General features: G+C 39.7%; 1 protein-coding gene across 1 annotated transcript; it reads left to right on the forward strand.

Moving 5' to 3' along the window:
- Positions 1-5,975: 5,975 nt before the first annotated feature.
- dcn (decorin) lies at positions 5,976-26,533 on the forward strand. Its single transcript, XM_063501013.1, has 8 exons — positions 5,976-6,340; positions 14,278-14,501; positions 19,352-19,464; positions 20,586-20,799; positions 22,054-22,167; positions 22,419-22,512; positions 23,817-23,955; positions 25,216-26,533. Exons 2-8 carry the CDS (start codon positions 14,297-14,299, stop codon positions 25,414-25,416), a joined length of 1,080 nt encoding a protein of 359 aa, XP_063357083.1. The 5' UTR covers positions 5,976-6,340; positions 14,278-14,296; the 3' UTR covers positions 25,417-26,533.

Below are 26,533 nucleotides of genomic sequence, written 5' to 3' on the forward strand. Positions count from 1 at the left end.
ATAAAAGCCACTTTGGTGACAGTGCCACCATAAGAAGCTGATAAAATCTTGCAATGATAAAGATATGTTCCTTTACCCAAAACTTCCCACCAGAATACCCCTCATTAATGCTGTAAGGCTGCACTGTAGTGTAGTGCATTATAATTTCTATAAATCAATATCCATCCAGCTTCTTACAAAATATATCTACTAAACCGTTTTCATTATTTTATGACAGTATAAATTTCTATACACAACTACTACTACTCTTCCTTGACAGACAAACACAGTGGAGCACTATCAGTCATGGATTGGCCTCCCCAGAGCCTGGACCTCAACATTTTTAAAGCAGGGTGGGATCATCTTGAGAGAGAATGGAAAAATAGGCAACCAGCATCCAAAGAAAAGCTCTGAATGTTCTTCAAAAAGCCTGCAGAACTATACCTGAAGACTACTAAAATTACAAGAAAGCTTGCTTAAGAAAGTTGAAGAATAAATGTCATACAAAATACTGACTTTCAAAGTCATTCGAATTTCACAAACTCTGTTTTTAATATACTGTATTTCCAGTTATGTTTCAACATGTTTCAATCAATCAGTCACCACGGTGTTACGTCCCTCTGCAGCCTCTAATCTGCTCAATGTGTTCAGCTGGTGCTAATTGGCCACACCTAGTCAGGTGTGGATAAAAGCATACCTGAGGCAAGCTTCCCAAGAAGCTCACTTGTCTTTGCCTTGGTGGCACCAGCCATTTTAGCCAACCTGTTATGTATTTTAGGATTAAAACCTCTTCTCACCTACAATATGGTTTTCGTCTCCTTTTTTTAAGTTGCGGTTTTTGAGCCGGGTCGTAACATAAGTGGGGGCTCGTCCGGGATCTTTGGAAATTTTAGTGGAGACTGAATATCAGTTTGTTTTACTTTTAAGTGGGTGAGTGATGGTGTTCACTGTAATTGAGCAAACTCTCTTTAGTTAGTGTGTTTCAGCTGGGTGACTGTGCTGCCCTTCCATCGAAGCACTTGTTTGATGTTTTGCTTTATTGTTTTAATTTGTTGTGTTTGGTGGTTATCCTGGGTGGGGGTACGCTTCAGGGTTTGGTGGGAGACTGTACCCCTGGTCTGCTGCCTGCCCTTGAGTTTGCGTTTAAAGTCGCATCGAGCCTGGTACACCACTGAAGACTAGACAGGTGAAGTTTTGTTTTTAGCGTTTTAGGTTGGGAGTTGCTCATAGTAAATCAGTGGCACCGAACTTGGCAGGAGGTTTGAGACCATTCATTAATTATGGTCTGTAGCTGAGGGGGGTAGGTCGTTGCTTCGTAACAACGGCTATTTCTCATTTTCTAAGAAAAATATAAAGAAATGTGGGGTTAGCCAGATAGTTGAAGTGATACCAAACAGCTTTTTTTTTTCTAGTACTAAAGACTTATGCTAAGTACCTAATAGGATAAAGTTCAAATGGATTTTTCGTATTTTCAATTTATTCTCAAGAACAGGAATAGTAACCACCACATATGCACTTCTTCAAGTTAAAAGAAAACAGTACTCAGGCACTCAGTGTGTGATAAGCAGTGATCTGGTAGCCAGATTAAGCCCAGGTTCAATCAGCACTGCTGTCAAAGTACAGTTGATAAAATGAAAATCATTCTAAACATTAAAAAGGCAAGGTGTTTAAACAAGTTGTTCATCTAGACATTACCCAAGGCTACATTTCTTGCTTGAACCACACCCAATATCCATCTGTCATACTTGGCCAGACTTAATGATATAACCTAAACTAGCCTCTTAGCAACAATATTAAATGTTTGCCTTTAACTTTATCACGCATATTCGTACTTTACAAAGTGTGACTTTCAGCATAACCCTTTGTTACCCACTAGCCGAGGTAGAGTACGTGTAAGAGAGGCAGTACGTGTAAATGGTGTAGACTCCCTGGAAAATGTAATTTTTAAAGGGAAAAAATGACACAGTGAACAGGTTGTATGAATGGTTGGTAGATTGCCAAAATTGAGAGAGACACAGTAAATACAGAGAGATGAAATAGAGCATATATTTAGCCTCCAGCTCTCTGCAGCAGATCACATATGTGTGTGTTTGTATGGTGAGTGACGGATCAATGAATCATCACTCCCGTCACTGAATATGTTAGCACAGGCAAACAAACCTTCACATGCCTGTGTAAAAAAACAAAAAAAAACAAAAAAAAAACATTTCTAATGCCATTGAAATGTCTGGAAATGGTGTTCAAACAATCTCTGATATGAAGGGAACGAATCCAGCCAGTGGCTTTCTTTAAGACAGAGATCAACTTTTTTTCTGCCCAGAGAATTACAACTGTGAACGGTTATTATTGTCTTGGAGAAAGGCATTGTACTTTTGTTTTTGGCAAATCCTCTATGATTTAAAAAGAATAAAACCCACTGCTGAGGTCACAACTTGATGCTGAGCTTTTGACCTTTCTTTCTGACTCCTCTTTACGAGAGATTAACCTGGCCACCTTCCAATCTCTTTTTTAGACACACATATAAAGCTATAGGCTACCTGAAATCCCACTTGTAATAGTGTATGTGCTTTCTGCACTCCTCTTCCTTAAACCTGTCTTCTTCCTTCATCTCTTTTTTGACTGCTCTCAGCTTATTCTTACCTCTAAGTCCTATCATTTTTCTGTCTTCCTGAAACTTGTTCTTTTTATTTGCGTCTGCCTTTGACTTTAATTAGTGTTTGTAATCTGACCCTCGTTTGAGCCTGCAGAAATATACTGTAGTCTGCCTGAGGGAGGTTGGATTGAGCTACAAGATTCAGCGTTCTATATCAAAGCAGAAGACTTCATCAAAACACCCACCCTGTAAGCATAAGGTCAGAGGTTAAATCTTCTCAACACATCCACATCCCCACAACAGCCACGTGTCACGGCAAAACCACCTTCTGTTTTCCATCATCTTCCAAAGATTGAAGGCCGCAGACAGGTTGTTTGGGTTTTTTTTCCCCCTTTCTTCATCCAGTTATTGCAATATGTGCCAGGTATGATCTCAGCTTTTGTGCTGGACACCCGATTTTATTCAGTTCCTCACACAATGCTGTAATCTTTCTGGCCTCTGACCTTTTTCCATGCTGGTGTTTGGCTTGTGTCCTTCCTCTCTCCTCTAGTTCAAGTCTCATTAGAGCATAGATCGTGGATTTTAGTTAAGGTCACTATTTTGTACAAAAACCAGAAAAATCATGGTGCTTCTTCCTCCAAAATACAGTCTTAAGACAAAGATGGACCATTTCAACACACTTGGGGGCCGCACCATGTGTGGTCTGCCCTTTGCCTTTTGCAGTGAGAGAGTAAGCCAGACAGGATAGAACTTGCTCCTCTGCTATCTGATACTTTTTCAAAAGGAAGAGCCGAAGACAAAGAAAAGGCAGAGGAAGAGTGTAGAGCTGAGATGGTGGAACTAAAATGTATCCTCCTAATGTCTTTTTGATTAGCTGAGTTTTCACAATAAAGACTTCAACAAAGACACAAGAAAAGAAGAGGAGAGACATGAATTTGAGAAAAAAGAAAAGTAACAGCTTCAGACCTTCATTTAAGGTCTTTACAGGTGTTCATCTCTGCACTGGCTTATTTTACTTAATAATATATACTCACTTAAAAAAGAACTGGGTAACGCCTGAATAACACCAAATATAGTCGTATGAATAAAAAAAAAGTACAGTACAGCCTTGGGTTATGTCTAGATGAACAATTCTAACTAAGCCAATATACAGAAGCAGTGTGTAACAAATCAGCATGGTTTACAGTTGGTGTTTGCGCTGATATGCTGTATTTGGTTTTCTGTGCATTATGGCCACACATCTCAACTTCAGTCCCACAAGTTTTGTGGTTTGTTCAGATGCAACTTTGCAAGCCTAAGCTGGGAAACACTTCTAAACAAGCCACTTCAGCCTTTTTGTAATTGTTTCCAAATGCATTTTAAAGTTTAAAATGCTACCTAAGGTCTGTAGTCTGGCAGTCTTATCTAAGATCATTGCTCCCTTCCTCCTTGGGTTTGTGTTAACAAACTTGAATGCTCCAGACCAGCAAACTCCCAAAATTTCTGCTTTGTAGGTGGACTCACTTGCTGATAATCAATTATTCAAGTGTATTTAGTTAGCAGCACCTGGCTACTAAATACCCTCTTAATTCCTCCCTTTCATTTTTCCATGGTGCTGTAGTGTACTTGTGTATTCACGAAAACCCAATGGCCATTTATAAAAAATCGAGAGAGAAAAAGGTGTGTTTTCCCTTTTAAATGAGAGATGTAAATACATCATCTTAACTTATCTGCACTCTCAGTAAATCAGGTTATGGCACCGGTGAAGCAAGGCCTGGTGCCATAAACTGATTTTGGAGGGAAAATTGAGATTTCATTATTGCAATCAAAGCAGAAATAACTCTGCAGGAATAAAATTAGTGACATAATGCTTTTATCCATGTTTCATCATTTCCATTCTAAGTACAATAGCTACTTTTATGACCCAGAGTAAATTACTACAAGGAAGCAGATAGAGGCTTGCCAACTGAAGACATGGCTGCACATGGAGATATTGGGTAATGCAGAAGTTGAACTTAATGCGACCTTCCTACAGCAGCAATACACTTTCTCTAAACACCACATTACTGCCTTTCAGTCACTTTATAAGATGACATCTGCCTCACCTGAAGTTGAAAAACTGAACCCCTCAAGCCCCGATGAGAGCATGCTTTGACTCATCCAATCAAACATGAACAAAGGCAAGATTTAACACAACCTCACTTATTAGAAGTTTTCTTGAACCTGATGGCTGATTTGGCACTCAATGCTCACCACCCTCTGCCAATGGTCAGTGCATTGCAATCTGGGAACCAATGAGTTCGTCATCTCACTCAACGTTTGGATACTACAACCAATATTTCAGTGTTTTAGGTGTAGTCAGCAGACATCAAGGCCAAGACTTCATCTTCAGCTGACCATTCTTTGCTTATTAAAACAATCTGAGAAGTTCAGACCACAGTTTTCGGGTAATTTGGGAAATGTTATATCTCTTTACAGCGATTATTATTGACTTTGTAACAATTACCCTTCTCATGGTTTTTCCCTTGCAATGATATTGAGTACTTATCGAGTAAATGGTAAATGGACTGGTACTTATGTAAGGCCTTCTGACTAAGTTTGAGCACTCAAAGTCTTCCTGCAACATATCTCATTATTACAAAGGTTTTATTTATGTCTAAGTGCTTTGTCTAACTTTCACACATGTTCACACTTTGATGGCGTGCATAGGGGGCAGCTCGGTATTCAGTATCTTGCTCGGGGGACACTTCAACATGTGGACTGGAGGATACTGATCTACCACCTGGGACACAGTCGCCCCTGAAAGAGTGAAATAGTTCAATATCTACTGGTTGGATTTTGTACAGACATTTGGGTTTCGTTGCTAGATAAATGAAAGCTAAGATGTACTTAACCTCAATCTTTCCCCATCCATAACCACAGCAATAGGTAGGCTGCTGTGGTAATTTTTTAAAATAACACCATATGAGTTTCGGGGTATTTTTTTTGTCTTTAATAAAAATGTATTTTAAAAATGTAATTAATTTTTTTCTCCAAGGACTAAGATTGGAGGGCTCCTCCTCTATTTTTGTCTGGTAAAGCCCAACAAACCCGGATTCATGAAGGCAGCCTAAACAAACCTCATTAAGATTTGGGGAATGGGGTTAAAAAAGAGAAAGAGGTTTGTGTGTGTGTGTGTGTGTGTGTGTGTGTGTGTGTTTCCTGGAGGTAGTCAGTGGAGTTTGAATGAGAATGAATGACAGAGCGTGAAAGAGAGAGAAAAAGAGTTTGTGTGCAGTGTTCTCTGCTGAGCTCCACAGAGGACCTATCATTACCAGATGTCTCAGTAGTTTGCTTCCAGACGAATCCCTGCTCACCGCCTTTAATTCGACTCTGCCTCTTTCTCTTTCTATCTTCCCTTCTTTCTTCCTTTCTGTCTGCTCGCCCTCTTTTTCTCTCTCCTTTTTTTCCCTTCCTCACTTCTCCATTCCCAGCTGTTTTTGGAGCACACGAGTACGAAGGAAGTTCTCCACCAATTGTTTCGGTCCTGAGAGGAGCTCCGCAGTTGGACCCCTCCCCCTTTCTGTCTCACTCCCCTTTCTCTCCTGCTACTCTTCCTCTCTCACCCTCTCTCTCCCCTCCCCTTGTTGTGACAGAGCACACCTGCTTGATCTTGGCTGCATGCGCTCCGAGTCCAATTACCCCATAGGCCCTCTCAGCCACTTCACAGTCTCATCCCCCTACTCGACTGGATTTTGGGAGTCAAGCTCATCTCAACCACTCTCTTTGCCTAGCTTCCACTGAGAACAGGTAGGTTACTCTTTTAACTCTGATAAAGGATGAAAATCTGAGAATGAATGAGTGATCTTAGCTCAAGAACAACGACTTAGGTTTTGTCTGTGAACAGATTTGTTTAGTTTGAGAATAGTTTTGAGATAACTCTTCAGATTTTTGTATCATTTAATGTCTTGCTTACACATATAGGGATGAATTAGGAACATCTCTTTATCCATTATATAAAACTGACATTATTTGCTGATGATGTTATTTTCTAAACATGTGTCTACATGTGAGGAAAAGTGGGTTTAAGTGTGCCTCCTTTCATACTTAATTTTGCATCTGTGTGCATGTGTGTGTTGTATATATTCCAGATTTGTTGCCAAGCCTTGTTCCCACAGCACTCTTGGCTTTGTGATGAGACTTTAATCATTCCCAGTCCAATCTCCATACAGCTCCGAAAGCAGCGACTAGGGAAGGGGGTGTGGTAGTGCTGTTGATACCAGTACCTCGCTCGTCTGCCAAAAATGTATTATTTTTTGCCTGTATTTGATCTCCAAAGTATCCACCAGTGAGGACTGTGTGAAGTTCTCTCACTTTACAGTTTTAACTTGCATTTCTAATTTGTTGGTTTTTGTGGCAACTGACCAGAGAAGTGTTTGGCCACTTATTTGTTGACTGTTTAGATGTAACCCATATGTCAGGGGATTATTCAAATGTGTTGTATTTTTACATGGCAATAGAATCAGATTTGCAATGCTTATGGAAGGATTTAAGAGAGGAGAAGGGAGAGAACTTGGACTTTCTTTCTTCTTAACTTGGTTAATTCTTTTTGTCATTATTTGCTAACGTCAGTGGAAAATATTCTGATTTGTTGCATTCATTTTTCCCTCTCCCTCTCTCACTCTGTCTTTGTTTAGCTTTCTTTTTCTCTCTTTTTTTCCTTTCCCTGTGGCGTATTGGCCAGTCTACAAGTAAATGAGTGGAGAAAAAAAGTTGAAACGACAACAATGAGGATTTCTTTGTGTTTATTCAGCCCATTACTGCATGTCAAGATGTTGATTGGAAAGGTTGTTTCTGGTGCTTCTCACACTTTCCATTTCAGTGACTCATTTCAGGCCATTTTAACCCCAATCCCTTATCTGTCTGCTCAGTGAGCCTGTTTCCTTTCAGTACATACCTCCTCTGTCCGCCGTGGCATTTGCAACTGTGTTTTCACAGAAGCAGCGCAGCGCCCAAATTGCTAGGGGCAACTTAAAGTGAGAAGAGGAGATGAAAAAGGAGGAGATGAAAAAAAACCCTCTACCTGGCAACACACTGCACCATTAATCCTGTAATGGTACAGCTTCCTCTATCAAAGAGGTCTGAAGACTTCCCGGCAAGCCACCACACAACTCTGAGCTAACTCATTACATCCTTTCTTTGCCAGCAGGGAAAAAACTTAATAAGGCTCAGCTGCACTGAATGACACTGAATGGAATGGAGTAAAACTGGGGAAAACTTAGAAACAACACAGAAAGAAAAATGTCACTTAGAATAGAATCGAAGCCAAAAAGAGGCATACACATTGTGCTAAAATACACCCAGAGCAATAAAAGTACTCCTCCAGATCAGCTGTTTAAAGTTTGAACCAGAAACCAGAAATACCAGATTTTAAACTAAAAGCGGGGACGGCATTTTTTTCCATTTGGAATTCAATTGTTTGGGTCAAAAAGAGGAAAGGAACAATGGAACTTGAATGGACATAAGCCTTGAAGTATTTTCCCCCTGTGTGTGTTGGAATACCAGAAAGTTCCACATGTCAATCCTTCTGGCCAAAGTTAAGGGGTCAGACAGAGAAAGAAAATACCAAAAGCTATGAGAGAAAGGCTTGGGAAGGAAGGAAGAGAGCACAAAATGGGAGGAGGAGATGGAAAGAGAAGAAAGGTGGGGAAGGTTGGGCAGTTTGTCCACGTCTGTACAGCACAGACGTTTGATAATGGGACTGAGGCTGATGGCAGGTTGACAGCTCTTCACATGGAACAGCTGAAATGTGGTTTAACCACTCACTGGCTTTCTCATACTTTGATTCCAAACACCAGGCAAGGTTTTAAGACCCAAGAAGTTCTTTCAGTTATATTTTTTAGTCTGAAACTTTTAGTTTCTCTATGAAGAAACTACTTTGAATCATAGTGGTAAAAAACCCTTGGGTTTTTCTTGGAGCCTAAAACATCCCATCATGCAGATATACACGGAAGGAAAGACTGATTTGGCTTTACTCATATTAATTTTAGAGAACTCGTTGGCTCTGACATTGTTTGTTGGCGGTGTCTGTGCATATTTTTGGATGTTCATGTTCTCCCTCACAAAATCCCCCAAATATGTATCAGAAATTCGTTGACTGTAACGACCACTGACTTGTTGGGTAACTGCTGAATTAAAAGTTCTCAGTAATTTTATCATAGTCATCAATCAAACATATGTGTTTGTGCAATCATGTGGGAGGGGGAAACACATTCATTTGCTGATAGGTTAAAGGGGCCACATGTGTTTTAAATGTCCTGTGGCCTTGTAAATACCTTCCAGTGATTCATGGCCTGCAGACACTCTGCTAAGTCAGGAGCAGGCCTGTGGAGAGTTAAGAGGAGAGGAGCGAGGTAGCAGACAAGGGTCGAGAGTGGCAGTTAGCGTCTGCTTTATGGTGATTGGTTCATCATGGTTTGATTTGTTCAAATTAAAGCACTATGGTGTTTAAAGCTCGAATCTGTTTCTGTTCTGCTGTTGCACTTTGGTCGATCCTTGCTCTGGTATCTCATTGATTTTCTCAGCTCAGAAGTTTCAATGAAAGGCAGCAACAAAGAGGCGAAAGCGACAAAGCATAGAAGGGAAAATTGCTTTACTCCCTCTTGCAGGCTCTGTTTCCTGTCTGGGATTCATTAGTAATGCTGAGGCCAGTTTTGGGGGAGAGTGGAGGGAGGGAAGGGAGATGAGACAAAAGTTGAAGACAGGAGAACTGACAAGGATGCCACCGCCACAGGAAATGTCAAACCCTTCCTCCCCTCCCCCCTTTTTTTCATCAGACATGGACTGATGAATCCCAGGTTTCAGATACGTAAGAAAATATTGTTGAGTGGTAACCTTATAGATTAAAGCTTTTCACAGCTGCCTGAGCTTTTCACATTGCTGTACCTAGTTTGATTCTTTGGCCAATGCTTTGAGAAGCCTTTGATGATCACTGGAAGCCCTTTCAAAGTCTTTGGAAGTCATTAAACGATCAGTTGTCTCAGTGCAGTAAAATATGACGATTAAAAATTGCTACTACACCAGTATCTTGATCCAAGTGTGTTTTAAATCTCACTATAAAGCCAAACATATTTCTCAAGTTAGGTTCCAATGACTGGCTATATATCACTTCTGCACATGCTAATCTTTGTTTTACTGATGATGACATTTTTTGCAGCCCTGTTTCTCAAACATGCATTTGTTTTTAAAGTGCAAGTGTTTGCTTCATAGCTCAATAACAGGAAACCTTTTGTCTAGCAGCTTTTGCCAATTAGTTTCTGTCCACTTTTTGTCAACAAAGCCTTTCTCATTGTCACCTTCCAAGCTGGCATACAGCCACACCATCAACAATATTCGCCATGTTCCTCGAATAAAGCCACTCTGACCTGAAAGATCAAACAGGGAGGTTTGGAAGATGGTTTAATGCGGTTACTATTTGTTCACACTTTCATGTAAAACACATTTAATTTGAAATGTAATTTGGAGATTTTACAAACATTAAATCACTGAAAAAATATATTAAAGTTGGGTTTTTTTGTTTTTATTTTAATAGAAATAAAAGATGTTTTCTGCATTTTAGGAACAAAATGATAAAATTTTCTAGTGTTATGTTTGTATCTCCAGCTTGGTGGTGTCCTCTGTAAAACTGGAAGTGATAAAGTGAATCACATTTATCCTGTAACAGAAAGTTGTATCTTCTTAGAGGGAATTAGAAATGCTAACACTGGTGTGATCTGGAGTTTTGCAGGGTCAAGTCATGTTCCTGCATGCTGTTCAGGGCTGACAGCCCTTCGGGTTGTTTGAGAAGCCATATTTCAGATTTGCAGGCCAATCCTTCGGGGCCTGTAGATGCATCTGAGCAGACTGGTAATTAAGGAACCAATGCCTGGGGTGCAGCAGGTTGAATTTTAACTTTTTCATTGTGTCTGTGGGTTTTTAGAGTAAACATTAACGCTTACAGAAAGACTTTGGGTGACCAAAATTTTTAACTAATATTCCCGTGATACTAGTTTATAAATTTCTACACCTCTTGATCCAAAAACGCCTAACTTAATAATGCTAATACCACTTAAAGTTTATTCTGCAGCTATGGTTCCAATTTCTTAGTTAACGTCCCAAACAACAATCTCTGTCTGAAAAGCTTTTAGTTTTATTTTTCTTGGGTTTGTTTCAAATAATTTTACTCTCATCATCAGCAACTCCTAAATCTGAATATAACTCATGAAGTAGTAAGCAGTAAGCTTTGTGTTTGCAGTATTGCTGCAGCGGTTAAAGGCTAACAGAGCTCAGTTTGAGATTGCTCTCATCTCGTTCTTCCTTTTGCATGTCTGGCTTCCATTAAAAGATGCTGAAGTGTTTATGGACACCGTCTGACAGATTGATGGCAGGAAAACTGAAATTCTGCACCAGTGAGCATGTTCATGTATATCTAGTTATGTGTTTTTGGCCAGAGGTCAAAGCAGACAGATAAGGTTCAGTAGTCCTTGGTTATGTGTGCTCATTTCTGTTCTGTTCTGTTCTGTTAAACAAACCTGGTTTTGCTGATTAATTTGAGTTTTCGGCCTCTGAAATGTGCCAGATGTAAGGAGTTTACAATATCAGTAGTTCACTGAAAAGATTGGCAAAGTGGCTTCAAATAGTTAAACTATAATGCTTTAGCAAATGAATTATCATGCAAAACAGGTCCATCCAATTTGACATAGATACTTTGTTATAGATACTGTGTCAACAGCACAACATGATGTTGGTTATAGTTATTTTGGTAACATATGATCTGGCATCCACTGGCTCATAATACTCATAATACTGGCCTACGAGTGCCTTACATCCCAAAATCCAACAAAATTAAAGAACACTGCATTCAATTTCGTAGACGAGGTTTTTATTGGATTGAATTTTCTGCTTTGATTAGATATGAGAGCCTAACACAGCCAAGATTACGCAGCCCTTGGAAGACTGGAACAACTTGTCCTCTGGATCAGATGTATGCTGAGACCAGAGCTTTTTCATTCAACACATTCAAATGAAGCAAATGCAACATGTTTTTAAAGCACAGAAAGTTGAATCTGGACATTAAACACATGATCATGTGACACAATTCCAGTTTCTAATTTCCAACCTATAGAATCAGCTGCTTTGTTTCGTGGGGTTATCGGGTTCTTGCACTTCATAGCAAAACAAGGAAAGTTAAAAAAAAAAAAAAACACACACACATTAAGAGGCAGAGACGAACCTATCGAACTTGATTCCCCTCTGAATGGATGTGATTTCAAGCTTGGTCACACTGTATGCAAGCACTGTAACCGCTGGACTGAAGCTGTACAGTCTGTCAAAGCGGTGGCTGTTTTGTGGACAGAGACTATAATTACTGCTCATGTTGAGAGTCACTTTGAGCCGTGATCCCCATGACCCGACATAACCTTAACCAGGATTTGCACTACGTCAGCACTCACTTTCACTCCCATTCTTACAAACACGCTCTTAAAAGCCTACAAAATAGTTTAAGCAACAAATCTAGTATTTTCATTGTGACATGCCTAATAATAGAGTAGAAAAAGTACTACAGTACAAAAAAACAACACAGGCACCTGTGTTAACACACATTAAAACAAACTTTTTGTTTCATCCACACTTGAGAAGACCTTAACATGAACCCAGTCACAAAAAAACCCCCAATAAAATAAACATATGGGCCATTAACATCCTGTGTGCTCAGAGGCCATATAAGCTAACCTCGAAGTCGCTTTTAACCCTGGCCAGCTGATGGTTTTTGTTAAGTTTCATCATCCTGGTCATGATGCTCAGGTCAAGGTCGGCTGCAGACCAGCAGCTCCAAAATTGTTTGTTAGCAGCTGTGGCTCAAGAGCGCCCTTCAATTATTGTGGCACCACGAGGGAAGGAGGAACGTTTGGCTTTAAGCTTGACAAGCAGATTGCTGGGTCTTTGAGACTCTGCATGCATATGTGTGTGCGGTTATCTTTAGAAATAGAAAAAAAAAAGGAAGTAGGATTCTCCCAGCGACTCCACTTGTACTGTAGATATAGACCCATACAGAAGTTCGACAAGCAAACGCTCATTATAACTCATTAAATATGATATACAGCTGCAACCATGAAATTTCTTGTCATGCATCTTCTTTGAATTACTGTAAAAACGCAAGCAGCTGTTAGCTAAAATGGTTATAAAAAACAGAAATGGGTGAAAAAAATATAAAACATGCTTAATGAAAAGGTAAAAATTAATGGAAAATGAGCCTGTGGAGGTAATCCAGGACTTCTTTGATGCTACATACTGGAACCAGAGTACTTGGTTCACCTCATGGACAGGATATTAACAGTTTTGTGGCAGCAGCACAGAACACATTAAATTTTGTGACGATACTATCTCACCAAACAGGATAGCATGTTGATTTATGAACAATCCTTTGGTCATCGAAAGAAATGCTTAATGAAAAGATGCAAGTCTTCATGTCTAGGGATAGGGTGGAGCTGAAGGTTAAGTTGAGAAAATGCAAGCGCTCATAGAGGAGGAAACTGAGAAACCCTGCCAAAGCACAACAGACAGACGACCAGTGGGCAGGCTGGAGAAAGCAAATGTCTTGGCCCACTTGATGCTGCTCATGAAAACATCTCTTGACCCTCTGTAGTTTGCATATAGACCAAATCTGGGAATGGATCATGCAGTCATCTGCAATATATGCTGCACAAAGCATACTCCCATCTAGATGGCAACAGGATCACCTTCTTTGATTTTCCAAGTGAATTTATCATGAGAAGATACAGGAAATGTCAATAGACTAGCTGACAGGCAGGACTCTGTGTGAGTTTGGGTAGTGCTCTGTCTGAATTGGTGATACAGTATGAAAGAGACTATATTATCTCCTGTATTGTCACCTTGTACACCTCATAATTTCAGCAAAGTTTTAAATACAACCTACAGAAATACTGACAATTCTGCAGTGGTTTGCTGTATTGGTGATACAGGAGGAGAAGCACGGAGCACTACTGGATGTTTTTTCTAGAGTGGACTGGGAGGTATCATCGTGTGAATATGACAGGCTACGTGGGCCATGCTTATGCTGGGATAGGATGTTGATGTGGTGTAGGTGTAAAAGTACCCAGGGATCCACATGGATTACACAAAGGCTCTATGTAAGAAGGGGATAAGTGGATGACTTTCTCTTACAGCCTGAAACTCTGGTGCCAAAAGGACAGATAAAGGAAATCTTTCATTTCATTTGTATTGTATATCTCATTCTATAAATGTTTAAATGTTAAGCCTTCTCTAGTTCCGGCAGTAAAAGTAGAAACGCAAACTTGACCACGGTCACATAAATGCTGACACTTCGGCTGTAACATAATGTAAAAAATATTTTTAAAAAATGAAAATAAAAATATATTATTTTATATGATTGTCGTTTTTAACAGTATCTAGTAGGGAACCCTCAGTAGGATGACTCTCACTAATCTCTTTAAATTAAAGTGTTTAAACATCTTGTCCATGCCCTCTACCCCTCACCTTACTTTTTCCTCTCTTGACTTCTACATTTCTTATTCTTTTTCTTATAAACTGCATTTTGTCTACTTTTGACTTATTGCAGCATTCAACAGCATTCAATTCAACAGAATTTGGTATTTTCTAAACTTATTTTCTAAACTAAAATACTATATTCAAAGTGTATCCACCCAAAACCTTCTGTGTCATTTCAGGCTCCCTACTATCAGCACCATGAGGTCTGCCTGTCTCTCTCTGCTCCTGGTCACCGCCTGCTGGGCTCTGCCCTTTCGCCAGTCTGTCTTCTTAGACTTCATGATGGAGGATGAGGGGTCAGGGGACCCTGTTACTCAGTCCCCATTGCCCCCCGTGATTGGAGGCCCTAAATGCCCCTTCAGATGCCAGTGCCACTTGCGTGTGATCCAGTGCTCTGACCTCGGTAAGGCAATACACTTCCCAGTGGTGGTTTATATGGTTGTGTAGACTTGTTTTCTAGCACTGATTAAACAATATGAGAATTATCCATGGTTAAAGTCCAAAATCTACAAGTTTCAGTATATATAGACAAACAGAACTCCATCACCTGTAAAGATATGCTTTGCATGTTTCCTATGGGTTTGCTTGAGCACAGCTAACATCTATTTTAGGGCCTAATTCCTAAAAATTTGTGAGAAGAAATGTATTTTTTGAATCATTAAGCTTCTTCTGTTTTCTTCATTCAGTCCTTCATTTGCAGTCCTGCTCTAGACTCAAAATACCTGAGCTAGTTCCACTGTACCATTCATGGTATTACATTTTTTAACTCTTTTCCCCCTCAGACGCCTACTAGGGGTAACCATAGCTTCTCTTTTCTGTCATATTTCAGGCCTGCTTCCTAAAAAAAGATTGGGTGTGCATCAGGTAGTGATGGTTATTTCTCCCTGTACAGTTCACTAGGGCTACCCTATTAGTCGCCAAACCACATCTTAATTTATATATAGAGGTGTGAAAACTCATCATTAAGGGTACTGGAGAGATCACCAAATGTTCTTTATGGGGGAAGGAGTTAAGAGCCTGAAAGAAGTCACTTGCTTTCCTCGCTCCACCCAAACCCAAAGGGTCATTGGAAGGGTGTATTGTGTTACTCATTCTTGCACAGTCCTCCAGAGAACTTGACACCAGTTTTGATACATTAAATGCTTCCAGATGCTGCAAGTCTCATTTCCTGTAACAACAAGATTATCTTCTTTTTCTGGATAACAGCGTTTCTTTTATCACAGCAGAGATTAAAGGTTAACCTCGACTTTATAAATATATTCTAGTACCCTAAATCAACCAAAAAGTGCTTCTATAAGTTTACATGGTTTATTTACCAAGGTTAGAACTACTATTAGTTGGGTTTTTAATCATCACAGTCACAACAATTTACTCTATAGTCATCTTCTTTGTTTGGACCTCATCTGCCATGTTTGTCTAATCTCATGTATGGCATACACAAAAGGTTCAGTCATCTTTCAGAATCCACCACACAAAAGTCCCTGACCTCATTTATATTTGGTTATTACATAAAAGTGCTTGACTAAGCAGTTCGGTTTGACAATTCTTTGGCCCTGTTTTTGTTTGGAAAGTATGAGCTTCAAGGAGGAGGAGGACAGGGAGGAGTGTCACTAATGGAGGATACTAGGATGAGGAGTAGACAGACATCGCTTAAACAAAAAAAAGATGTTTCAGATTCTGGAAAAGAAGCATAAGGAGACGGGCAAACAAATACGAGCAGGTGACTCAAACGGTTAAGAGACAGACAGGCAGTCACAAACACAGACGGTCAGAGAGACCAGTTCCATTATGTCATTACTCCAAGAGGGGCAGTGAGCAGCAGCACTTTCCCCAAAGATGCAACTCTAGTCTCCACTCTTGCATCAGCACTATTTTCCAGATCCCCCATCTGCTCCGCAGATCTGCTGGCATGTCCACAATAGACATTCAAATACTCAGATACACACACACACAGGAATAAACATTGCATGTGTTTGGACACACAAGTCTGGCCATAAAATGTCTGAAAGAACTCAGAGATTTGGATTTTTCTCAGTGAGGCTGATTGCTGCTGGCACGATGACAGTTAAAACATTCAGGGGGAAAACCGGTGTAAGGGTCAAAAGTTGTGATTATATCTGTGAGAAAGAGGTTTTGCTGACAGGCTGTAGAACAGCTTTTCTTTTTCCATTACAAGTAATAAAATGGCGCAATCCCCCATTAAACCTGTAAAGCTAATTGTCTTTTAAAAATATATGACAGTATAAAGTGAGCAACCTGAGCATCACACCCTTCTGAACAACCCAAAAAAGTCCCAAACTTCCCAAGAGCCATTTGGTTCTGTGACAACTCATCCTTCCCAGAAACAGTTCCAGAAAACAACAGGAAATTTCATAAATGGTGTCATTAATCCTTTGTAAGGCTCCAAATTAGTCCAGTCTACTCCAAAGCAATCATGTACTTGAGATTGTAATCACTCTGATATAAAACTGAGTGATTAGTGAAGTGAGGACAAGACTCGAAGCCCAGTTTTCTCTTGCTCATTTCCCGATGGCTAACAGATGAAAACTAAGAAATGAAACATTCAGTTAATTTATGCTTGCTGTAATGTTAAACATTTTTTAACATTAGACAATTGCTGTTGTGTAATGAGGCGTTTTTCTTTCAAGCTTTGCATTCGCAGTACATTTGACAGCTTGGCTACAGTTCATTAACCACATGAGGTTAACTTAAAGTCTCCAGTCACACGGGCTTAGAGAAAGATCAGAGACCCTCCGGTAACCACCTGTTCCTAGGGGAAAATGTTTATTCCCAAGCTAGTTGACCAAAACTTCCTTGTTTTGGAACTTGCTTTGGTTGCTAGCGTATTGGTGCAGTCATAGTATGAATGGAGGTAATAAAGTTTTCTACTGGCCAGCTACTGTCCAAGCTGTAGTGAAACTGTGAAAACTAACCAGAAATGAAGACCGTTTGCCTTCAAAGTTAAAGCTGCAACTTTTGAAATGTTTTGGCTGCAGTGCCGAGGCTCAGATTTTATTTTTAAGGCAGCTAGGCAGCGAGTATTTGCAGACAAACATGAAAAACTACAGACAACCATGCCAACTCATTTCACCCACGAGAAAGCCAGCAACCTTCAGGAATCACTTCTAACCAGTCCAGGGATACAGATTTGTCCCTAGCAACCAGTGATTGTATCACATACCAAAGGGCAGACAGCTCTCCAACAAAGAGTGTATGACATCACATGGGAAACATTTAATTAAGCCAAACTTCATGTCCAGAAAACAACGCATTTGTTGGGCCTTATGGAGTTCATATTCAGGTCATTTATGGCTCAACTAGTTTGAATCACATCAGATTGCATGTTTTTCCACACAAGAGATGTCAAATCATTATTCACACTCAAATAGAAAACATTTCTTTTCAGTCAAGTTTTAAGTTAAATATTTTGAAGGGGTGGTTTTTAAAGATTTTGACACTCTTATTATAAAAAATGAATCTGCAGATGAAACATGCCATCATAAAACCATTTATTTTGTTGGATAGTCAGCACCACATGTTCCACCCATTTTTCTTCTAAACCTCCAGTTACATGGAGTACTTATTAAGCTGTATTTGTCACCAGATAGTTGACTGTAAATTGTAATAAATAGTGTCTAGCTGAGGCAGATGACAGATGTTGGAAACTAGGTTAAGGCTATATTTTTTAGCAGTTGTCATTTGCCTGACATATTAATATATATGCCGTATTTTTTTGCTTCTATTAGAAACCACAAACACATCCTTTTGAAAGTTTTTCCAGCTGGCTTTCTACAAAATTGTTGCTTTTACAATAGAGGCATCAAAAAATGAGATTTAGGCCCATGGAAGCAGAGATATTTTGACTTTTTAGAAAAGAATAATAAAAGGTGCATATGTAAGACTAGAGCTATACAGTGCAGTGTTGTAATGATGACCACAAACTGGTGTGTTAATGTGTCATGCACTGCCAAGTTGGAAAAGCTGACAGAAAAACAAACCAGCAGGAAATAATGTTTGGGTGAGCCAAACAGAAGTAGTCACAAATGACTGAGCCAAAATTTGTCAAGACATACGTAAGGAGTGGAGAAACAGAGTGTAACCTTTTTTGTTAAACAGTTTATTCTACGCCTCTTCCTCTCAAATGTAAACTGCCCATTAGGAATCTTGCCGTATGTTTTTTGTATCACCACAGAAGCATAAAAATCTCCTAGGTGTCTTCATTCAACTTTTTTGAAAACTGTCTTTCACATCAGATGCCTTTTTTTTATTATTTATCATGACGTGCCGCGCTAAAGTCCAAGCAAAAGGATTTCATGTGACCTCAGTGTCCAGGTATGCAGTTGCATTAATGCCAAAGGAAATTTGTTTCAAGGTCCATTTCCACCATGTGTGCCTCGCAGCACATCAGATAGTTTTTCTGTCCCTTTGGAATGTCTGTTCTTAAGATCTTAAAGCACCCCAAAAAAAATTCAAAGCACCGTCCTGTAATGTAATATTCCCAAGTCAGTATGTGACAGACATCATGGAGAAGCTTTATTCGGTAAGACTGCAAGACACAAAAACTTTACTCAGTCAGCCAGACAAACACACAGCAGTTATCACATGTGGACTTGTAAGTTCAAAGGAACTAAAAATGAAATGTGTGAAATTGTGAAAAATGAGTTTTTCTTGGCTGTTCAAATTAAAAACAAATCATCAAAACAGCTACACCTGTTTTTGTTTATTGCTTCGAAAAATTGCAATAAACTTATCGAAACATTCACACTATCAAAGAAAACTGAGTCATGCTCAAAAACTATGTTCTTCAGTATCAATCCGATTATTTTTACTGGATGATTTAAAAATCCACACGTGTTACCTGACAGAAAAAAATCCTCCTTCCCAGGATGAAGACCAATAACTCAAAACACCAAATTCAAACATCTGCGTCCAAACTGTCTTTCCTGCAGCTCATGCTGAGCACACATTGCCTCTGGCAACAACATAAAGTTCCACAAATACACACTACACATTTTCACACAGTCGGACAAAGGCGGACAGAAACCAGGGAAGAAAAGTGGGTAACCATTTTGTATCCATTTCCTCTTGGGGTCAGAGTGTGGTTAACCTCTCAGCACCTGAACCACCACTGTCACCGCCTTACTTCAAACTCCACCATCCATCATTCTGATGGATTTATTGCACTTGTATGCTGCTGACTGTCATAACCACACATGCAGTTAATCAGGTTCCTATTGAAATCGCCTCCTTTAGGCCTGAAGGCTGTCCCTGAGGATATTCCAGATGACACCACCCTGCTGGACCTGCAGAACAACAAGATCACTGAGATCAAGGAAAATGACTTCAAGAACCTTAAAGGACTACACGTAAGACATAATTCGCTTTCACAGGGTCGCGTGCCCATAAACCATTTGTTATTCCCAACATTATGTAATGTCTGAAGTTATGTAACTATAAAACTCACCACAGCCGTCTTTCAACATAAAACCTTGATTATCCACATTGGGAAACATCTTGTCCATCCATCCATTCGCTTCCACTTATCCTTTTCAGGGTCGCGGGGGGCGCTGGAGCCTATCCCAGCTGTCATAGGGCGAGAGGCGGGGTACACCCTGGACAGGTCGCCAGTCTGTCGCAGGGCTAACACACAGAGACAGACAACCATTCGCACTCACATTCACTCCCGCATTCACACCTATGGGCAATTTGGATTAATCAATTAACCTAACCCCACAAACTGCATGTCTTTGGATGGTGCGAGGAAGCCGGAGTCTTGTATTAAATCAATTTTTTGATGTTGGATAGATCCTCCACCTCCATAAAGCACCACCTCCATTTCCCTATACAAATAGTAAATACCAGGACTGCCCCTCTCACAGTCCCCCAGTCCATGGAAAGTATTATCCCTATAGGCCTCACAGCCTTACACCTCTGAACTCTTGTAGCTTTCCTTCTCGCAATAAATGTCTCAGTCTGACAGCCAGAACTGTTTCCAATGTAATGTAACTGGCCTCACAAGGGGATTGGTCTACATACCACATATTGCTTCATGTCTGCTCCAAGAGAGGGCCACAGCAGCAGTGGGATTCCTCTGAAAATGCATTAGGAATAACACCCACCACCACAACATCTGCTGGGTTCAAAATATCTTTTGTTTTTGTTGCAGTTTTATTCGGAAAGTACGATTTTTTTCACAGTCCCATGGTGCATATAGCCATGAAAGTTTCTCAGTGGAAAAACCAGAAGCCACCAAGGTGTAAAGTTTCAAATAAATGTTCAAATTTCATATAAAAGAATATCAAACAGTGATCTGGATGTGAAACGCTGCTGCTGTATTTTCTAGACTGAAATGTTGCAGTTAATGCCTTGAACTCATCATTTCATGCATTTTTTAATTAACTTTAACACTGTTATAGACACTAGGCAACAATAATAACATTTTACAGTCAAGAATATCATCTTATTTCCCTTGTATTCCCTCTTACAGGCTCTGATCCTCGTGAACAACAAACTCACTATCATCCACCCCAAGGCCTTCAGCCCTCTGACCAAGCTGCAGCGCCTGTACCTGTCAAAGAACTTGCTAAAGGAAATGCCCGCTAACATGCCAAAGAGCCTGCAGGAACTTCGCATCCATGAGAATGAGATCACCAAGATTAAAAAGGCCTCCTTCCAGGGCATGTCCCATGTCATCGTCATGGGTATGAAAATTTACTGATATAGTTACTACATTATATTTATAGATATTCTTTTGCTCTTCCCTCAAGTAATTACATACAGAGGAATAGCTAGCAGGTCTGATTTTCATTTGAAATGAAGAAAACTTGCTCATGTAAACACACCCAGTATGCAGCTGGTGGCTTGATGGCCCCTGGGAAGGTTGATTTAATGTTTTTGTGTGTGATGATGTCCCCCAGACTTTGGTGACCTGTTAATGTATTCTGTTGTGTCTTAAAATATGACCACCACTTCATTTGCTGAAATGTACAGTTTACCCCCAAATCAAATGTGCATATTTGGGCAATGAGCTGTACTGCTGTTTATCCATCTAGATTGTTTTGCTATGAGTTGATCCAAATTTTGGAGATAGTGTCTCCATTCTTCTGAATATTCTCTGCAGAAGGATCTGTGCTTTTCCCTTGGCTCAGCAGTAATGTTCGCTGATTGCACGCTTGTGCAACTTTCATACATGAAATTGCAAAGTTGTTCAGCATAGTGAAGCCTACAAGCAAGATAAGGCAAAGCCCCTAAACCGCATACCATCATACAAATGTAACAAAACTCCCTGTGTTCTCCTAAAATACCAACACATCTTCCCAATTTGGTGTGACTCTTTCCCAATCATATATGCAGAAAATGATGAGCTTACAGTTTTTATCGCTTAGAATTTGGTGTTTAGGTTCAATTATCAATTCTTCTGCTGTAATAATAACAATTTCAAACTTAAGTTGTTTGATTAAAATGTACTGGAACACTAAAAGGCAGGTGTTGTTTATCTTCACTATATTTGCAAGATTGCAGAGATTTTTACTACTGAAATCTCCAAATCTGGGCAACTAACACCAAAACAAAAATGCTAAAATTAATTTTGCTGTGAATTTTCCCATAAATTTCCTCCTCACTTTGATAACTCATATCTAGATCATAAAATTCCCTGTTCCACAAACAAAGTATCAGTCTGCCACTGATTAAACTAAAGCCAGCGTGTGGATTCAATCAGCTGAAATACAGTGAATGTGGTATGAGAATGATGCTCCCTCTGTGACAAACCAGGAAATCTGGCATGGAGAAAGATGACTGTGCAAACAGAACTATTCTCTTGCCCAACAATAACAAAACTATTTCATAAGTCAGCCCTCGTTGTTCCCGTAACACATCCAGGGAGGAACTAATTTGGGATCCATTTCTCTTTTTTCGTCATGTGTCCTCAATTCCATCTTTTTTTTTTTTTTTAGAGCTTGGATCCAATCCTCTGAAAACTGCCGGAATTGAGGCTGGTGCTTTTGCTGACCTGAAAAGGGTGTCTTACATTCGCATTGCAGACACTAACATCACAGAGGTCCCCAAAGGTATTGCTCTCGTCTATTATCACAAATAACTCCTAAAAGAAAATTTGTGCATGCGACTGGATTTTAGTTTACAGTGAAACACTGGGTTTAGTGTAAAAAGAAAAGAAAGAAGGAATACTGCATATTCCTAGACTAGAAATATCCTCTTCTTGCTTTTTTTCTGTCATAGAAGATTGAAGAAGTCATAGAAGTTGCTACCTCTTATTACCACTTGGTTTTTGATGTGCATCTATTGTCTTGTGGGTTCACAGGTCTGCCCAGCTCTCTCTCTGAGCTTCACCTGGATGGAAACAAAATCACCAAGCTGACAGCTGATAGGCTCAAAGGCCTAAATAACCTGGCAAAGTAATATGCATATGCTTATCATTTTAAACTGTGATTTCCTTTGCATTTTGAGCTTTAAAGTGAGTGCAGGTGGGACCACTTCTTCAATGCAGTATTAACCACTTGCAACTACATGGCTGCGAGTAGTTGTAATACACTGTTTTAATGCTTTATGCTTAGAAAAAAGGAGAAAAACATGACTATCCAGAGTCCTGAATTTAAAAAAAAAATGCAGATGCCCAAATTGATTCAAGAGTAGAGCACTGGCACATATTTACGTGTAGGAGGGGAAAGGTTTATTGTGGGGTTTATAATTGAATGATAATTAAGCTGAGGGTGCTTGCAGTCGCTTGCAGACAGGCTGGAGTGCAGTCAGAAGGGAGCCAAGTGAGTGGGGCACTCACTCTCCTATGGTTTGGAGTTGGTTGAGTTTTGCAGAGCTAGGTTTTTCTGCAACACATAAAGAATAACAGTCTGGGGAGGTTCACTGGAGACTGAAGTAAGCCTCTTAAGACAAGCACTTTTTTCCATTAATCCTAAGTCATCTGAATTTGTCAGCTTCAGGTCTGAATGTGCACATTTTGTCACATTTCTCTGCAGTCACTTTAGCATCCTTGCCCTTCCCTTTAGGCAGCTTTTTTCTCATTGGTTGCCACTCACAAATAGAAGGTTTGAACAGCTGGTGGGCGTGGCTCCTATGAGTGCAGCTCTATTCCTGACATGAGTACTACATCAAGAATATCTGCTATCCCTGATATCATACAGAGCTACCAGACATTTGTAGAGCAGGCTGAAGTCTAAGCTTGTGGCTCATAATTTATGATAATGTACCTTTCTGAATGAGTTACCTTTTTGAATTGTGTTTCCACTCTTTGGTTTGGCTTGTTGACCTGGAAAACTAGCTGCAGTGTTACTGTTTAAGCAATTTTCTGTCTAGCAAAGCCTAAAGCCTAAACAGTGGTTTCTGGATAATCAAAATAAATGGTTTGCTCGTAAATTTGACTAGAACGTGTTTATAAGATCACTGCTCAGATTATGCCAGGGATGGCATACCAAACCAGAACAAAGAGCGCTTTGATGCAGAAGTTGAGTGAAGAGGAGCATAAGATGCTTTTTGTTTTCCATTCTCTCATAATGAAGTAATTGAGTGGGAGATTCTGGGCTCTGCAGCAGGTGTGGATATTTTCCTGTATGCGCATTTCCTCTGGTAAATCCCTGTCACTTCCTTTCAGCTCATTTTATTAGCTATTGAGGACTTTGCAGTGAATGTCACTGGCTTAGTTTGCAATGTACTACTTTTTTCTACTTCCTGATTTTTCTTGCAGGCTGGGTCTGAGTTACAATCAGATCAGCTCTGTGGAAAACGGCACACTGGCTAACGCACCCCACCTGCGAGAGCTGCACCTTGACAACAATGCTCTGACCAGCGTTCCTCCTGGCCTGCCCGACCATAAGTACATCCAGGTACATACTCATCTGATTAACGTTAGGATTATGGCACTTCTTGTGTTAACAATCCAGTTTTCAATACACATCTTAATCAAAGGAAGGTTTTTATTGCAACCACTTATTTCCAGCACTGTAGTTATGTTTCTCATTTCTTATGGTTTGATCACACACAGCTCCTTTTCTATGTAAACCATGCTGAAAAAGTTTACTTTGCTGCATTTTTTCATTTGGGCTGTTTAGGTTAACAATGCTCGATTACAAGTCAGCCAAGGCTTTCATAACTCAAGTCATATGGATTCATTTTTTGTTTGTTTATTGACTGTTGGTAGCATACACTGATACAATCTGATCTGGAAAGTAGGGGGAAAGTAGACGGGCCATTTAACGAACCAGATTGTTGATATAACTTTCAAAATTTGCAAACTATGCACAGTCTGCACAAATCTTTTACTTCCAGCACAAATTGGGACACTTCCATTCTCTGAGTCAAAAAGGATATTGTGTGATTCATCTGCAATTCCTGTTCCTGGACATCCCACGCAAGTCTGTGGAAAGCCTAAAGTAGCATGGCAATAATTAAATGACAATCAGATACAGTATGAGAAGGAGAAACTTGCAGAGGCAGCAGCAACTGTAAGCATGCTGGAGCACATTAAATAGCACACCCTCTATGAGATTTACCAATAGAATGAGCAGAAACGTATCAGCCGATGTGGACTGATAGAAGTTGCATAACAGAAGGTTTTATTGCAACTGTAAGAATATCTACACTGCAATATTTAGGATGTTTTTTACATAAAAAAACAAAGAAAGGTGGACAACAATATTGTTTTTAGTGAAACCAGATGTTTAGAAAAGGTGCCACATACAAAGAAATTATTTATAGAAGTCTCTTTCATGCTTTTTGTTCTGTCTTTTGACTTTTCCATTGTATATGATGACATATTTAGCACGGTGACTCTGAAGTCTGTAATTAACATTATATTGTTATGCCACTTTCCCGCCTTTGCTCCTAGAGCCTAGCAGCTTTGTCATTTTCCTGAGTTCTCCATATTTTTCACACACCACTTGATTAGCATGTATGCAGTCCTTTTCTCCACTGTTTTTAGTTAAACATTCTGAAGAGAGAAGGAAAAACAGCCTGGCTTGGTTGTTGCTATCATTCATTTTGAGACATATTATTTTCCTCTTAATCTGCTTTATTCTGGAAAAGCCAAATTATTGCCATGCACGTTCGGTGACCGAATGTTGTTATTATTTTAATTCCTGCTGTAGGTGGTCTACCTTCATGCCAACAAGATTGCTGCTGTGGGAACAGAGGACTTCTGTCCTCCCGGCTTCAACACCAAGAAGGCCATGTACTCTGGCATCAGCCTGTTCAGCAACCCCGTGCCTTACTGGGAAGTTCAGCCAGTCACCTTCCGCTGTGTCTTTGACCGCTCCGCTATCCAGCTCGGCAACTACAGGAAGAAGTAGAGCGTCCTACATGCCACTGCAAGGAAGTGTGTGTTTGTAAATGAGTGTGTGAGAGTTTTGTATGTGTGAGTGTTTGACAACAGCCCCACAACACTGACTCCCTACCAACACTGCCTTTCCACAAATGATGATACAGTTAATTCGCATACTCATTTCAAAACTCTGTGGACCTCAAACACAACATATCAGATTCAATATTCAGCTTCAAGGTTTGTGCAACGATAGTACCCACAGCTTACTGCAAATACTAGCACACTACAGTGACGCTCTCGTGCACAGGGCACATCATTCACGGGACCAGTTACGCAAGCATTAATATTGCATATATGTTCACATAAGTGCTGTAACATATTAATGTGTATAATATGTGCAATTTATTCAGTGGACAAAAAATTAAAAGATGAACCCAAACCAAAAAAAACCCAACAACAACAAAAAAAATCTCACTCAGTGGAAATCTCAATTTAATCACCTTTTAGACCTGTAGCATTGTATGAATTAGCTGGCCTGTAGAGCAGGCAGCAATGGGTTAACTTGTGTTTTACAATACCTTTAACAACCGGTATACTAGAATGTAGTAGATATTGCCTGTGTACTAGGAATAGAATTCAAAGTGTAATATTACCAAGCTGCATTTCAAGAACACAGAGTGTCTATTTGAATTGTACTCAATCCAAGTAGAGATAAAAGCAGCAGTGATTTCATTCGCTTTGTGATATCTTGTGCTTCCTTCCATGTTGTTTTAGCTCTGGATCTTTTTATATATTTTCTCCATCACATTCCATCTCCTGTTCTGTTCCAAGTGTGTGCTTCCCATAAAACAAGGTGAAAATAGCTTGTTAAATGTAGAATAAATCATATATGTTTTAAACAGAAGCCATGCCCAAAGATTTATATGCATGCTCTTAATTTTTCCTTTCAACTTGAACCTGATGCTTTCTTTATTGTCGTGTTAATGCGTGTATGTATCTACTTCATGTTTACCTTCCCTTTATTTTTATTTTTTATTCTTTTTGTTGGAAGTTGGAGGGTCTATGTAGACTGACATGCCCACAGCAACCATATTGGTGTGAATGTTGTATGTATAGATGCTGTATATAAATGCTGTATAAAAACC

The sequence above is a fragment of the Pelmatolapia mariae genome, linkage group LG17 (genome assembly GCF_036321145.2).
Source record: "Pelmatolapia mariae isolate MD_Pm_ZW linkage group LG17, Pm_UMD_F_2, whole genome shotgun sequence".
NCBI lineage: Eukaryota > Metazoa > Chordata > Actinopteri > Cichliformes > Cichlidae > Pelmatolapia > Pelmatolapia mariae.

Excerpts from the sequence above, each read along its gene's own strand:
- dcn (XM_063501013.1), top strand. The coding sequence starts at position 14,297 with ATGAGGTCTGCCTGTCTCTCTCTGCTCCTGGTCACCGCCTGCTGGGCT. Across the intron at positions 19,465-20,585 it reads AGAACCTTAAAGGACTACAC|GCTCTGATCCTCGTGAACAA; the intron begins GTAAGACATAAT and ends TCCCTCTTACAG. Across the intron at positions 20,800-22,053 it reads GTCCCATGTCATCGTCATGG|AGCTTGGATCCAATCCTCTG; the intron begins GTATGAAAATTT and ends TTTTTTTTTTAG.